Here is a 15,624-nt window from a genome sequence, read left to right on the forward strand (position 1 = left end):
CTGGGATGAGGAATGCTGTGCAGAGAAGCCCGAAGAACCTGGTCAGGCCTTGCTGGGTTTAGATCACACCTTTTTTGTCCAATCACACTTCAACATGGTTGTCCACGTTTCAATCATGCCTATCCAATGACATCTCCATAAAATGCCCAAGAGGACAGGGTTTGGGGAGTTTCTAGAGAACTGAATGTGGAGGCTGACAGGAAGGTGAACAAGAATGAGTTCCCCAACCCACCCACAGGGACAGAAGCTCCTGTGCTCGGAATCCTTTCAGACCTCACCCCACCTATGTATCTCTTCACCCTTAAGATACCCTTTGTTAGCTAGGCATGGTGGCGGAATGTCTGTAGTCCCAGCTACTTGGAAGGTTGAGACAAGAGGATCGCTTGAGCCCAGAAGCTGGAGACCAGCCTGGGCAACACAGTGAGACCCTGTCTTAAAAAAAAAAAAAGTAATACACTGGTAAACTTACGTGTTCCCCTGAGTTCTGTGAGCCGCTCTAGCAAATTAATTGAACCCAAGGAGAACGTGGGAACCCCAATATATGGCTGGTTGGTCAGAAATTCCAGAGGCCTGGACTTGCAACTGGTGTCGGAAGTGGGGGGCAGTCTTAAGGTCTCAACCCTCCATCTGTGGGGTCTCTGTCCCCAGGTAGACAGTGTCGTAATGGAATTGGAGGACACCCATCTGGTGTCCACTCCAGAACTGATTACTTGTTTGTTGGTGGGGAGAACCGCCCCCGATGTGGTCACTTTAGTCTTCTGTGGTGATGATTGTTGCTGATGAAAGGAATGGGAAAAAGCACTTTGGTTTTTATATGTTTCCTGCTCACAGCAACTTACTCTTGTTTTTTCCTCTTTTATGGCTAGTGCTTTATGTAACCCAAGAAATCTGTGCTTAGGTCAGTAAGCTTTTCTTTTTTTCTTTTTTGAGACGAAGTATTGTTCTGTCGCCCCAGCCAGAGTGCACACTCCGCTCACTGCAAGCTCTACCTCCCGAGTTCACACCATTCTCCTGCCTCAGCCTCTCGAGTAGCTGGGACGACAGGCACCTGCCACCAGGCCCGGCTAATTTTTTGTATTTTTAGTAGAGACGGGGTTTTACCGTGTTAGCCAGGATGGTCGCAATCTCCTGACCTCGTGATCCGCCCGCCTCAGCCTCCCAAAGTGCTGGGATTACAGGCGTGAGCCACTGCGCCTGGCCTAGGTCACTAAGCTTTTCTCTTGTGCTTTCTCATAGAAACTTAATAGTTTTAGCCTTCACATTTAGGTCTATTATGTTTCAAGTTGACTTGTTTATGGCACAGAATCAGGTTGTTTTTTCTCCATGACTCTTCAAATGTTCTTGCATCATTTTTTGAAAATACAATCCTTTCCCTCTTAAATTACCTTGGCCTTTCTGTTGAGTACCAGTTGATTACATACACATGGATCTATTTCTGGGCACTGTATTCTGTTCCATCTGATTTGTTTTTTGTTTTTGAGATGGGGTCTTGCTCTGTTGCCCAAGCTGGAATGCAGTGGTGTGATCACAGCTCCCCTGACTTCCCAGGCTAAAGTGATCTTCCCAGCTCAGCCTCCCGAGCAGCTGGGACTACAGGCATGTGCTACAGACACCCAGCTAATTGTTTTGTATTTTTTGTAGAGATGGGTCTTGCTATGCTGCCCAGGCTGGTTTCCAACTCCTGGGCTCTAGTGATTCTCCTGCCTCAGCCTCCCAAAGTGCTGGATGACTGGCTTGAGCCACCACACCTGGATGATTTATGTTATCTTATGCCAGCACCACACTGCCTTGACTTCTGTGCTTCAGAGAAGTCTTATAACCAGGTAGTAGAAGTCTTCTTTGTTCTTTTACAAAATTATTTTGGTTATTGCAGACTCCGCATTTTCATTTAAATTTTAGGATCAGCATGTCAATTTCTACACAGAAGCCTGTGGGGGTTTTGATTAGGCCTGTGGGGAATGTACAGGTCAGTGTGGGGAGAATGTGCATCTTTACCATCAAGGTGGTATCTTCCCATTTCACTTATTTTTTACACTCTTTCATAGTTTCCAATGTACATATCTTACACTATTAAACATTTTTCCATATACAATTGTTTCTACCATGTAGAAATCCAACTGATTTTTGTATACTGACCTTGTATCTTGTGACTTTGATAAACTCATTCATTAGGTTAAGTAACTTTTCTGTCGACTCCTTTATTATTTTAAATGCACACAATCATGTCACCTAAAGAATAAAAACAGTGTTTCCTCTTCCTTCCCAGTGCACTTACATTTCCTTTCTTTTTCTTGCCTCACTGCACCAGCTAGGAGCTCCAGTATAACACAGAAGACATGCAGTGAGAACAGGCATCCTTGCGTGTTCTGTATTTGGGGTGGGGGTCAAAGGGGACATTTCCCTGTTACCGCTAGTGATAATGTTGGCTGTGGGCTTTTCTTCTTCTTTTTTTATTGAGACAGAGTTTCACTCGTTGCCCAGGCTGGAGTGCAGTGGTGTGATCTCGACTTACTGCAACCTCCACCTCCTGGGTTCAGGCGATTCTCCTGCCTCAGTTTCCCGAGTAGCTGGGATTACAGGCATGTGCCACCACCCCTGGCTAATTCTGTATTTTTAGTAGAGACGGGGTTTCTCCATGTTGGTCAGGCTGGTCTCGAACTCCCGACCTCAGGTGATCCATCTGCCTTAGCCTCCCAAAGTGCTGGGATTACAGGCATGAGCCACCGCGCCTGGCTGGCTGAGGTTTTTTCATACATGCCTTTATCTGGCTGAGGAAGATCCCCTCTAGTCCTAGTTTGCTGAGATTTTTTTTTATCACATTGGATCTTGTCAAATGCTTTTTCCTGTGGTCCCTGAGATAATCATACGGTTTTTCACCTTCATTCTGTTAATATGAAGAATTATATGAACTGATTTTTTCAAATATAAACCAGCCGTGCATTCCAAGGATAAATGCCACTTGGCCATAATATATTATCCTTTTACATATGTTAGTGGATTTAATTTTTGCCAATGTTTTGATCGGGATTTTGTGTAATGTTTCTTCTTATGGAATATAAACATTTAAGCTACAAAGCTGTAAGTTTCTAGATACTGCTTTATGTATATCCCACAAATACTGACATGCTATGTTTTCATTATAATTCAGTTTAAAATATTTTCTCATTTTCTTTTTAATTTCTTTGACCCAGGGTTTATTTAGAAGTGTACTGTTTAATTTCCAAATAATTGAGAATTTTGTAGATATCTTTTGTTGTTGATTTCCACTTAAATTTCACTGAGAACATATCCGGTATTATTTCAATCCCTTTGAATTTATCAGGACCTGTCTGATGGCCCAGCATATGGTCTATCTTGACGAATATTCCATATTCATTTGAAAAGAATGTGCACCCTGCAGTTGCTGGGGGGGTTTAATGAACGTGCATGAGGCCAGGCTGGCAGGGAGAGTTGTAAGGCCCTCTCCCTCCTTCTGCGTGTTCTTCCTTGTTCTAACCACAGAAGAGGAGTGGTGAGATCTCCTATGTTTTTTGTTTTTTTGTTTCTGAGATAGAGTTTCGCTCTTTTTTTTTTTTGAGACCCGGAGTCTCGCTCTGTCGCCCAGGCTGGAGTGCAGTGGCGTGATCTCGGCTCACTGCAAGCTCCGCCCCCTGGGTTCATGCCATTCTCCTGCCTCAGCCTCCCGAGTTAGCTGGGACTACAGGCACCCACCACCAGGCCCGGCTAATTTTTTTGTGTATTTTTTTTAGTAGCAACGGGGTTTCACCGTGTTTGCCAGGATGGTCTCGATCTCCTGACCTTGTGATCCGCACGCCTCGGCCTCCCAAAGTGCTGGAATTACAGGCATGAGCCACCGCACCTGGCCAGAGTTTCACTCTTATTGCCCAGGCTGGAGTGCAATGGTGCCATCTCGGCTCACTGCAAACTCTACCTCCCAGGTTCAAGCGATTCTCCTGCCTCAGCCTCCCTAAGTACCTGGGATTACAGGCATATGCCACCATGCCCGGCTAATTTCTGTATTTTTAGTAGAGATAGGGTTTCACCATATTGGTCAGGCTGGTCTCGAACTCCTGACTTCAAGTGATTCAACCACCTCGGCCTCCCAAAGTGCTGGGATTACAGGCGTGAGCCACTGCAACTGGCCGAGATCTCCAACTTTAATCATGAATCTGCCATTCTCTTCTTTCACTTTTGTCAGTTTTAATATCATGTCTTTTGAAGCAAGAGAAGGGTTTTTAATGTCCTCTGGATGTACTGATGCCTTTATTATCACAAAATGCCCTTCTTTATCTCTAGTAATATTCCTTGTTACGAAGTATCCTTTGTCTTACAGTATCATTTGACCATGACTCAAATCTGCTTTAAAAATCCAATGTCCCCTTCTTTTACCTAATATCATCTTTGCATTACCAAACCTTCTGCCTAGAAGTAGAAATCATTCTAGTATAAGACTGAGGAGGTCAAAATGAACTAGTCCCATCCCTGTCCCAAAGGAAGGCAGCTCACTAAACTGTAGACGTTTGTGTTATCCCCCACCCCAAGACAACTCACCAACATTCATTCACTATGGAACAACAGAAAGGTTTGTCTGAAGGTTAAAAATACTTTCTATTTCTATGTCAATGACATTCTTTTTTTTTTTTTTTTGAGACAGAATCTTGCTCTGTCACCCAGGCTGGAGTGTAGTGGCATGATTTCAGTTCACTGCAACCTCCACCTCCTGGGTTCAAGCGATTCTCCTGCCTCAGCCTCCTGAGTAGCTGGGATTACAGGCACCTGCCACCACGCATGCTAATTTTTGTATTTTTAGTAGAGATGGGGTTTCTCCACGTTGGCCATGATGGTCTCGAACTCCTGACCTCAGGTGATCTGCCCACCTCAGCCTCCCGAAGTGCTGGGATTATAGGCGTGAGCCACCGCACCTGGCTGACAACTCTTAAGGTTAAAATTAAATGACAGCCTAGCTTGGTTACAAACATGCCTGTGAAAAACAGGAGATCTAATTCAATAATTACCAGCTTCCAACCCAAAGTCAGGCACTACAGGCTGGAGAATGAAGTGGTAACCGATAAATAAAACCTTCCACAGCACAGGCAGGAGCCACCGACTCTTCTTCACTTACTGTCCCCTGTGTCAGAAGGGACTGAGGTCAGAGCTGGACTTCCAGGGTGCAGATGCCTACATTCCCCATCAGGATTGCAGGCACTTCTCTGAAGCAGGGGAGGCAAGGTCAGCTGGCCTGGAAGTGAGGGCAACCTCCAAAGGCAACCACAGCATCAGTGACAGCGGCTTCTCCCCCGGCTTCCTGGGCTGAGCCACACTGTCCTGATGCCACCAGGTCACCACATTCGGGTACTTGGGGAGACAGAGAACCCTCTGTAAGGAATGGTCATTTGCTGCCAACATTCACAAATACTATAGCATTTTTACCTGGGAGTAGGAAGGAAAAAAAAAACGCTGCTAAAACATACCATGTACCCAAATTCAATAGATGAAATCTTGGCTTGTACAATGGACCAAAGTCCCCAGAGGAAATGAGATGCAAGGGCAAATCTGGAATGACAAAAGCAAGAAACACATCTGAGACATACGGTATCAGTTACAGGACTGATGAAATGATTTCATGCCAGATGGACATTTTAACTTGTGTGGATGCAAACCTAGTTAGTGTTGGCAAATCATGGGTCTATATTCCATGGGACTAAGAACAATGGGAATACCACTCCCACACCCTTCCCTCATCTGCTAGTGACAGGTGCACTGGTGAGTGTGAACACACACAGCTGGCCGGGCCATGGCACACGTAAATGCCACTTGGCCATAGTATATTCACAAGGTGAATATATTCACATTCACAGGGTGCAGGTGAAGGCCTAGGTGGCCATGCTGGCAGAAAAGAAAGCAAGCTTGCTACAAGGGAGGGTGCACAGCATCAGCAACCAAGAGGCAGACTTTTGCTGGAGGCAGGATGAAGCTCTCACTCCTTGAGCAAGAGACTTCTCAAATCCCATCCTTGTCCCATCCCCTCCTGTCACACAGAAGTGAAAAGAGCAGATGAGAGAGCATGAGCCACGTCACCATCTCTAGGCTGTACCAAGCCCCCAAGTCACTGTGAATCCAAGTTCCTCCTCAAACAATACCCTGAGGGTTCATCCACATGAAGATAAAGCTCAAATTTAGGAGTGCCTGCTCTAGTATCCTCCAACCCTACTCTCTATTCATCCTGTGGTCCCCGGCCCACAAGAGTCCCGTGTGCGACCCTTTCTGTCTGGGTTCTCCTCCATCTGTTTTTTTCTATGTCCACCAGTTCAAGAAACAGAAAGAGATGATGTATGCTGCGGTGGAGCCCAGCAGGTAGGCAGATGTGACATCACACTTAGTGTAGGGGGTGAGCACTCTGGAGGCCACGAGATGACTGTGCTAAGTGCAGTGGAAAGATGAGGTGGGCCACAGTGACTTAAACAGCCATTTTACCAAAAAATGTCACAGGAGACCTCAAATAATAGGAACAACCCACAGGCCTCTTGACTAAAGAGATGGACAAATAGTGGTCTAGACCTTTGCAGAATCTGGAAGTTTCAGGGCCCTGCTTTGAAAACTGTTGAGAAAACAGTTAAAAGCAAGACTTAAAACTGATAAACATAAGTTTAATCATTTTCTAGGAGAAACTTAGGAGTTAAAACACAGCATATGGTGCCCACCACTCCACAAGCATCAGTGACAAGTTTGCAGGGCCAGGTGCAGTAGCCCACATCTGTAATCCTAGCACTTTGGGAGGCTGAGGCAGGAGAACCACTTAAGCCCAGGAGTTCATGACCAGCCTGGGCAACAGAGCAAGACCCCATGTCTACAAAAAAATACAAAAATTAGCCAGGCATGGTGGTACGTGCCTGTAGTCCCAGTTACTTGGGAGGCTGAGGCAAGAGGCTTGCTAAGAGTTAGAGGCTGCAGTGAGCCATGATCGCATCGCTGCACTCCAGCCTGGGTGACAGAGCAAGACTCCATCTCAAAAAAAAAAAAATTTTATAGGCTCTGGGTGGCAGCAGCCCTGTATGGCTGGGTTGTTGTATCTGGATGACAGTTCAGAATGCCACAAGGTGTCCTGACCCTTCTTGGACATGGGACCTCTTCTTGTGATATGGTTTGGCTCTGTCTCCCCACCTAAATCTCATCTTTAATTGTAATCTCCATGTTTGGAGGGAGGGACCTGGCAGGAGGTGATTAGATCATGGGGGTGGTTTCCCCCATGCTGTCCTCACAATGGTGAGGGAGTTCTCACAAGATCTGATGGTTTTAAAAGTGTTTGGTAGTCCTACCTTCTTCCCTGTCTCTCTGCCCCTCTCTCTCCTGGTGCCATGTAAGACGTGCCTTGCTTCCCCTTTGCCTTCTGCTATGATTGTTAAGTTTCCTGAGGCCTCCCTGGCCATGCAGAACTGTGAGTCAATTAAACCTCCTTTCTTTATAAATTACCCGGTCTCAGGTAATATCTTTGTAGCCATGTGAGAACAGACTAATATACTTTGCTTGCTGTATACTCAGATATGAAAGCTCTGCATAGTCTCAGGCACAATGGAGAAGTAGCAGATTCCATTTTTGACAAAGTGCAAGTCCTAAAGATGTACGATTAAAAAGAAGCTCCTAGGCCAGGCACGGTGGCTCACATCTGTAATCCCAGCATGGGGAGGACGAGGCAGGTAGATCACCGGAGGTCAAGAGTTCAAGACCAGCCTGGCCAACATGGCAAAAACCCATCTCTACTAAAAAATACAAAAATTAGCTGGACATGGTGGCAGGCACCTGTAATCCCAGCTGCTTGGGAAACTGAGACAGGAGAATTGCTTGAACCCAGGAGGCGGAGGTTGCAGTGAGCCAAGATTGCGCCACTGCACTCCAGCCTGGGTGACAAAGCAAGACTCTGTCTCAAAAAAAAAAAAAAAAAAAAAAAAAAAGAAGCTCTAAAATACTCAAAATTGCAAGTCAGCATCCCAAATATAGGCTATAAAGAGGAAAGCTATCTTTACAAATCAAAAAAGGAAAAATGTTACCTATTGACTTCAAGCAACATTTCTTCTTCTATAATGGATTTTTCTTCAGTACTGAGGTTTTCAAAGTCATTTTGGAATGCAGGCAAGTAACTGGAAATAAAATGGAGCTTAAAAAAAAGTAATTGTGTTAGGATCAATGATGGATAAAATAGACAATGTCAATAGCTGTCACTAAACATATGCATCTACTGTGACACACTGGGAGACACACACTCGACATGATGTTCAGCATCTCCGACACCCTGGGGCTGGCACCAGTGAGCCAACCTTTGCTAGGTTTTCAGCTGCTCTCTCTCCCCAGGATTTCTAGTGGAGATACAGTGTCTAGGCTCTTCAGCATACTTTTTCCATTTAGAGTAGCACTTAAAACGTAAACTGGAGACCATTATTTTGGAGGCAGGCTTGGTGCACCCTCCCAGTCCTACTCAGCTTCAGCACTGCTACCAAGGCTTCAGTGCTGGGCTGAGGAATGGGAGAGAAAGATCCCAGGAGGAAATTCCCATGAGAACTGATTCTCCACACAATCACCAGCCTCCTCCCATCATTCAGGACAGGAAAGGGAACTGTTAACACCAAAGACATTTCCTCCCACTACTAAACCCTGGTGCCCGAAAGATTACTTCTCTCTCCATAGTGTGAAATGAATAGAAAAAGGTCAGTGATCACCAAAAAGATGGCCAGAAAGCAGAATCAAGGCTGGGCTTTTCGGAAAACACTAGAAGGAACTACAAAGGATGACAAAGCTCTTCTCTGAATACAAGTATCTCTGGCACAGAGATTTTTAATAAGCTGGACTAAAAGGTCAAGTTTGTGTCTACATTTAACAGAAACAAAATAACATTTTTTAACATAAACCAAATTTTAAAAGGTTATCTTTAAAAATGAAGATGTAGACCAGGCGTGGTGGCTCATGACTATAATCCCAGCAGTTTGGGAGGCTGAGGCAGGAGGGTCACTTGAGCCCAGGATCACTTGAGCCCAGGAGGGTCACTTGAGCCCAGGATCACTTTGAGACTAGCCTGGGCAACTTGGTGAAATCCCATCTCTACAAAAAATACAAACAATTAGCCGGGCGTGGTGGCATGCGTCTGTGGTCCCAGCTACTTGGGAGGCTGAGGTGAGAGGATCACCTGAGCACAAAAGGTCAAGTGTACAGTGAGCCATGATCACACTACTGCACTCCAGCCTGGGAAACACTCAGAGTGAGACCCTGCCTCAAAAAATAAAAAAGAAGATGTAATTCTAACTGCATGAAATTGACATGTAATTTTCCTACCAGTATACAAAAACTCATCTCCTACCTGTTGTTTCTTGGTGGGATACTTCCGGATGTTTGCTCTGAAAAAAGGGTATTTTTCATAGCTATAATCATATATCCACTCACAGAAGTGATTTCCAATGTCGAATCCCCTGAAATAAGACATAAGACAGTGCACAGAATGAGGCAAACCGTATGCCTGGAGGCTCCTTGACTGCAGAAGAAAGAAAGGCTGAGTTCCGAGCACGCCACTCCTGTTGCCATCCGGACTTGCTGAGGGAGCAGGACTGTAACTGCTTTAATGACAGAGAGAGACAACAGGTGGTTGTCAGCATCACAGCTGACTAAAGCTATACAGGTGCACCTGAACCACGACTCCAGAAAATTGTGTCTCCTAGACCAGGATTTATGAGAAGAAAATGATCTCTGAAGTCAAAAGAAAATGCCAAAGTCTGGACTGAATGGCATGGCTGTCCCCAACTAGCGCTGTCTGCTAGGAACAAAGAGGGCCGTGCTGCTTCACCACAACCATCACGGGCCACTGGACGAGAAGCCACTGATTCCAGGTGAAGCAGCTTGCAACTCAGAGTGGTGTTTTGACTTGTTTTCTCTAATAACTGTTAATTAAGCATATCATAATGATAAAACAATATTGAGATGGAAACACTGGACTGTAACATATTACCTGTAATTGTAACTGCTGTATTCAAAATCAATGAGCATCAGTTTCTGTTTTTCAGAATTCTCTCGGCCTTCCAGCAACAAGATATTACCTGCAAAAGGTTTGGATAACATGGTTTATGTTTTACAATAGAAGGATCAAGTCCTTGAACAGCAGAGCCGAGAGAACGGATTTGATCCTTTAGGGAATCCTAACTGAATGTGGCTTTTGGTCTGCGGACATCACCAGGGCCTAAACAGAGCGTAGAAGTGCTCACGGGAGGCATACCCCTATGCAGGGTAGCTCCTGACCCACCTGGCCATGAGAACCCCTGCTCACAGCCCTAGTTCTCGCCAGACCCCCAGGCTCACTGTGGAACAAAGCCTGGCCTCTTGCTCTGCTCTCAGGACAGTACTTCCCAAATGTTCTGCATGGTGGCATGCAGGAGCTCGTGCTAGCCAAACACCACCCTCGGCAGCCCTGGGACTTGGTTTGCTGTCTGCAGGCCGGCTGGCTGCAGCACTCCAGCTGGGGAGCTGTGGGAATGCCCTCTCGGTAAGAAAGGCAAGGGAGAGCTCAGCTGCCACAGGGGATCCACTGCTTTGTTTTTGCCTGCTTTTCCTTCCCAAGGAGACCACAGGCAGCATTCCTACAACACTATTTGCTTTAGTATTGGATTCTGGGTCAGGAGTTGGTCAGCCATCAGCCTGGCTCTGCAGGCCTGCGTTCCTGAGATCCCCACACTCGACATGATGTTCAGCATCTCCGACATCCTGTGGCTGGCACCAGTGAGCCAACCTTTGCTAGGTTTTCAGCCGCTCTCTCTCCTTAGGATTTCTAGTGGAGGTATACTGTCTAGGCTCTTCAGCATACTTTTTCCATTTAGAGTAGCAATTACAACGTAAACTAGAAACCAGAAAACGTGTATTGGCTCACACTTGTAATCACAGCACTTTAGGAGGCGGAGGTGGGAGGATCACTTGAGTCCAGGAGTTTAAGACCAGCCTGGGCAACACAGAGAAACTCCATCTCCACAAATAATTAGCCATGTGTAGTGGTGTGGGCCTCTGATCCCAACTACTCGGGAGGCTAAGGCAGGAGGATCACTTAAGCCCAAGAGGCTAAGGTTACATGGAGCCTAAATTGCGCTACTGCACACCAGCCTGGGTGACACAGTAACAGTCTCAAAAAAAGGCAAATTGGAGGCAGACACACAAAGTAGCAGAACAAAATTAATGTACAACTGTTATACCTCTTTGATCCCTCCTACACTTTGCCATCATCAACACAGCTATCTCCTCCAGTCCCCTCTCTCTAGTGATGTCTGTGCCATTTATCACCCCCTCACCACCAGAAGGGCAAGGATAATACACAAAGCTGTAGCTGTAATGTCTACATCCTCCTTGACTTGAGTTAGCCAGTGATGAGCAGCTAAGTAGTAAAAGGTAATTTGGCTCAAATGAATGGCTTATGGATGACGGGTCTTCATGAGAAACTGTTCTCAGGATTAAAAGCAAACTGCTGAGCCTGGCAAAGAAGGGCTCAAGGTGGGACCTGAACTACTGTGACTAGAGGAGGCAAGGTCAAGGCAGAGCGAGGCCATGTCAGCAGCACCAGTGGGAGCTGCACAGTGGGGGGCCCCTGATGAGACTGTTCAATGTGCAATTGCGTGGGATGAAGTTTTGTTACAGTAAGGAACATATCACTGTCGTGTTTTCAAAGCAGAGAAGCCCGAAGTAATTAATAGCACAGTGCACTGATACTAGGAGAGAAGGTGTTAGGATTACAGGTGTTGCGATAAGCAACACTATGCTGTGTGGTGCAGAAGGGGGAAGGGCCCGGGACTGAATGGGATAGGCAGTGTATCTTGTTCTTTTATTGCTTTTTCAGGTTAAAAAAAAATCATACATGTTTACTGTAAGGAGTTAAACACTGAAAAAGTAATACGTGACTTAAAAAGTTTAAGTTCTTTATCCCAATTCCCAAGTTTAGTGAATATTCTTTCGGATTTCTTCCATGTAATTTTTTTTTTTTTTTAATACAGGATGTTCTTCTTTCAGATTTCTTCCATGTAATCTTTTTTTTTTTACAGGATCTTGCTCTGTCATCCAGGCTACAGTGCAGTGGTGCAATCATAGCATACTATCGCCTTGAACTCCTAGGCTCAAGCCATCCTCCTGCCTCAGCTTACCAAGTAGCTGGGACTACAGGTGCACACCACTATGCCTGGCTAATGTTTTTATTTTTTGTAGAGATGGGATCTTGCTATGTTGCCCAGGCTGGTCTAGAACTCTTGGGCTCAAGCAATCCTCCCACCTTGGCCTCCCAAAGTGCTGGGATTACAGACATGAGACACTGTGCCTGGCCTCATACTCTAAAAAAAAATACAAAACCTCATTGTCTGGTTGTATCATAATTTAATGTACCTAATACTCTTGATGCTACCTTGCATTTTTCAGACACACTGCCAGTAATTTTGTAAGTATACACACAAACCTCATCTGTAAAAGAACATAGCAATTCTTACCTTCTTGACAGTCATTATGACAAAATACAACTGGAGATGGAGTAGATTCAAGCAATGATCTGAAAAGAAAGGTTTCACTGTTACCCATCAAGCTTCTCAGTCAGCTGCACAAAGTCTTGCTTTCTCCACATGGGCAGCACCAAATTCGTGCTCCAAAGCAACACACAGTTTCAGAGTAGTATCTGTGATGTGAATTCTGACAACTGTGTCATTATGTGGCAACAACTCCACAGGCCCTCTGCACTCAGCTCTTCCCCCGGAGGACCTCTGCATGTGCCGCTCCCTCCTGGAGCCCCTTTCTCTGCTGGTCTCGGCTTGTACAGCACCCCCTTAGACAGCCCTTCTCTTACCAGTGGCCCAAGCAGGTCCTCCTATGCAGACTAAGGGCCTACTTTGATCTGTTTCTGTCACAGCACTTATCACAATTTGACATTATTTTATTTGTTTACTTGTTTTCCCTCAGCAGCGATCATCAAGCCTAGCAGAGGAGGCACATACCTGAGTACTTAAAGGTGTAAATACTTGTGGCTGGGTGTGGTGGCTCACGCCTGTAATCCCAGCACTTTGGGAGGCCGAGGTGGGCAGATCATGAGGTCAAGAGATCAAGACCACTCTGGCCAACATGGTGTAACCCCATCTCTACAAAAATACAAAAATTAGCTGGGTGTGGGGGCGTGTGCCTGTAGTTCCAGCTACTCGAGAGGCTGAGGCAGGAGAATCACTTGAACCCAGGAGGGGGAGGTTGCAGTGAGTCAAGATCGCGCCACTGCACTCCAGCCTGGCAGTAAAGTGAGACTCCGTCTTATAAAAAAAAAAAAAAAAAAAAAAAAAAGGTGTAAATACTTGTTAGTGTACAGATGTGAGTGGCCTGCGCCCAGCATCACTCTGAGGACAATGACGGCCTTGCTTCAGAGATCAGTATGAAGATTCTGTTTCTCGCAAAAGCCAAGGTTGAACTGTAAGGAAGAAGGATCTTCCTCACACTCCCCAGCCTGCCCTTACTCCCTTCTCCCCACCAGAGAAAATCTACCCCGTTAGACACTCTACTGCCCTGGCCACCAAGCCACTCCTTCGACATTTTCCTTCTCTATGGAACCTTCACAAACTGACTAGAGGCCACGTGTGGGCCTCTAGTCCATAGAGTCCATAATCTCTAGTCCTCTAGAGAACCATAATTCCAGATGACAAAACTTATCGGTTTAAATTCATCCTGTAAAACCAATGTAAAATGCCGGACATAAGGCAAGCTCAATCAGTGTTTACTGACAACAGTTTTAGTGACTAAGAATATTTAAAGTCAGGAAATAGAAACAAAACTCACCTCAGGTTTTCCAGTTCCAAGGGCAGATTGTAACTGAGCAATTTGTGGAGCTTTTTAATTCTGGATTCCTCAGCAAATTTAATTCTCAGCACTTCCTTTAGATACCTATTAAAAAAATTTTTTTAAAAAGAACAGAACAAAGAATCACTGATCAATTCACCAAGGCTTGCTGTTCTTGGGGCTTTGGTTAAACATTCAATCCCAGCACAGTCACAATGCCAGTGGGACCCCTCTGACTGCCATGACTGAGGGGAAGAGGAGTGGCCTTGGGGGTTCGTGGCATTCTAGGAAGGTGACTTTCTGCCCCTTCACCCGTTCAATAGCATTTTTGCTTAAGCCTTCTTTCTTGGTTTAGGAATTGACTTTTACACGGAAGAAAGACTTACTTATGAGACAAGTATCACCAGCTGACACCCTGCACTTCAGTGAACTAGGAAGACCTCTGACTACTGTAGCAAACAAATGCTCACTTCTGGTACTTCTGGGAGCCACCACTGTAAAACTACGTTAGGACCAAGTGATTTGACCACTTACTTTTCCATTGTGCCAAAAAGCCATTTTGGTTCCTTATTGAATGGCATTTTCATACCATGAAACGTAGCCATTTTCTCAGCGATTTCTGCAGAAATATCTGGCAAACTTAATTCTTCAGTATCTAATCGCCGGCTCTGAAATAGAAAAGGGAGTTAAAAACTGAAATTTACCAAGTAAACTAAAAACAGCGAGATCACACAGTCTTAGGAATGAGAAGTGTTTTTGTAGTGCATTTAAGTCTCACCCAATGCCCCAAATTCCCTTAAGAATGGACACTGTGTCCCTACAGACAGTGAGCCAGCAATTGCTATGGCACTTCTACAGTGAGGAGCTGGCCACTCCAAAGATCTATTTCATTTTGAACCCCTTTTAACTATGAGAACTCTTTCCTTAAATTTTATTGAACTACTACGCTATCATCTATTATTCTGGCCTCTAAAACCATACTGAATGTCTATTCACTACCCAATGCTGAAGTCCATGTCTTCAGCAGTTTATCACATGGCCCCGCTTCCAGCTCCTCCATCAGCTGGGACATTCTACTCTGATGTGCTGCAGGTGAGATGTGGGGTCCAGAACAGGTCCTAACCAGGAGATGCATCACAGAGACAGGGGGGGCATCTCCAGCTGCTCCTAGTGGTGGTGTCAGCACCTGGCCTGGCACAGAACAGGTGTCCAGGGCAAAGTTGGGCAAAGACAGTGTCTAGAGGACTTCCTCCTGGCCTCTGCATCCTGCACTTCCCCTAAATCAGCCCGAGGCCATGCTTGTTTGGCTGCCCTTTTACAGGAGGCCCATGGGAGCTCACAATCAACTGAGACCTCTAGAGCTTCCTCATGCGACCTGCCACCCTGCAGAAATCTAAAGAGAGGTTTCTGTGAAAACGCAAAGAAGTACAGCACAGGGGTAAGAGTGAATGCTCCCAACTTAGGGAAACCTCAGCTGAAATTGTGGCTTTAATTCTCATTTCAAAGCTACATGGCCATCAAAGTTACCTCATACATCTGTGTTCCCATTTCTATCAAATGGGAATGAGGACATGAAATCTCTCACAGAGTTGCCAGGAGAGCCAGAGGACAGAATGCAGGTGAGGTCTCCGGGACAGCACCCAGCCTAGGGTGCAGCTCAGCAAGTGGCAGATGTCTGCTACTGAGAGCTAAGAGCTCACTGTAAGCATTGGACTCAACCTTCTATTCAACTCCCTCCAGAAAGCACTGTTACCACAGCACTGTCAACAAATTACCATGCTGCAATAAGAACAGGGACTCCACTTCCAGCAG

At 45.6% G+C, this 15,624-nt stretch overlaps 1 protein-coding gene across 8 annotated transcripts in view; it reads right to left on the minus strand.

Annotated features, from left to right (window-relative positions):
• The window catches only part of CHKA (choline kinase alpha), a 70,021-nt gene that overhangs the window by 2,951 nt on the left and 51,446 nt on the right, over window positions 1-15,624 (minus strand). For 4 of the 8 annotated variants that reach the window (XM_058439017.1, XM_058439018.1, XM_058439016.1 and 1 more), the window contains 7 exons: window positions 14,347-14,480; window positions 13,813-13,917; window positions 12,492-12,550; window positions 9,989-10,076; window positions 9,347-9,455; window positions 8,046-8,152; window positions 5,472-5,553 (listed from right to left, as the gene is read on the minus strand). In XM_058439017.1, coding sequence (XP_058295000.1) covers window positions 5,472-5,553; window positions 8,046-8,152; window positions 9,347-9,455; window positions 9,989-10,076; window positions 12,492-12,550; window positions 13,813-13,917; window positions 14,347-14,480 — 684 coding nt within the window. Of the gene's footprint in view, window positions 1-5,015; window positions 5,356-5,471; window positions 5,554-8,045; window positions 8,153-9,346; window positions 9,456-9,988; window positions 10,077-12,491; window positions 12,551-13,812; window positions 13,918-14,346; window positions 14,481-15,624 lie in introns of those variants that run through there. The other 4 variants (XM_058439012.1, XM_058439015.1, XM_058439013.1 and 1 more) reach the window with 3 other exon arrangements.

This window comes from Hylobates moloch, unplaced genomic scaffold (genome assembly GCF_009828535.3).
Source record: "Hylobates moloch isolate HMO894 unplaced genomic scaffold, HMol_V3 SCAFFOLD_5, whole genome shotgun sequence".
NCBI lineage: Eukaryota > Metazoa > Chordata > Mammalia > Primates > Hylobatidae > Hylobates > Hylobates moloch.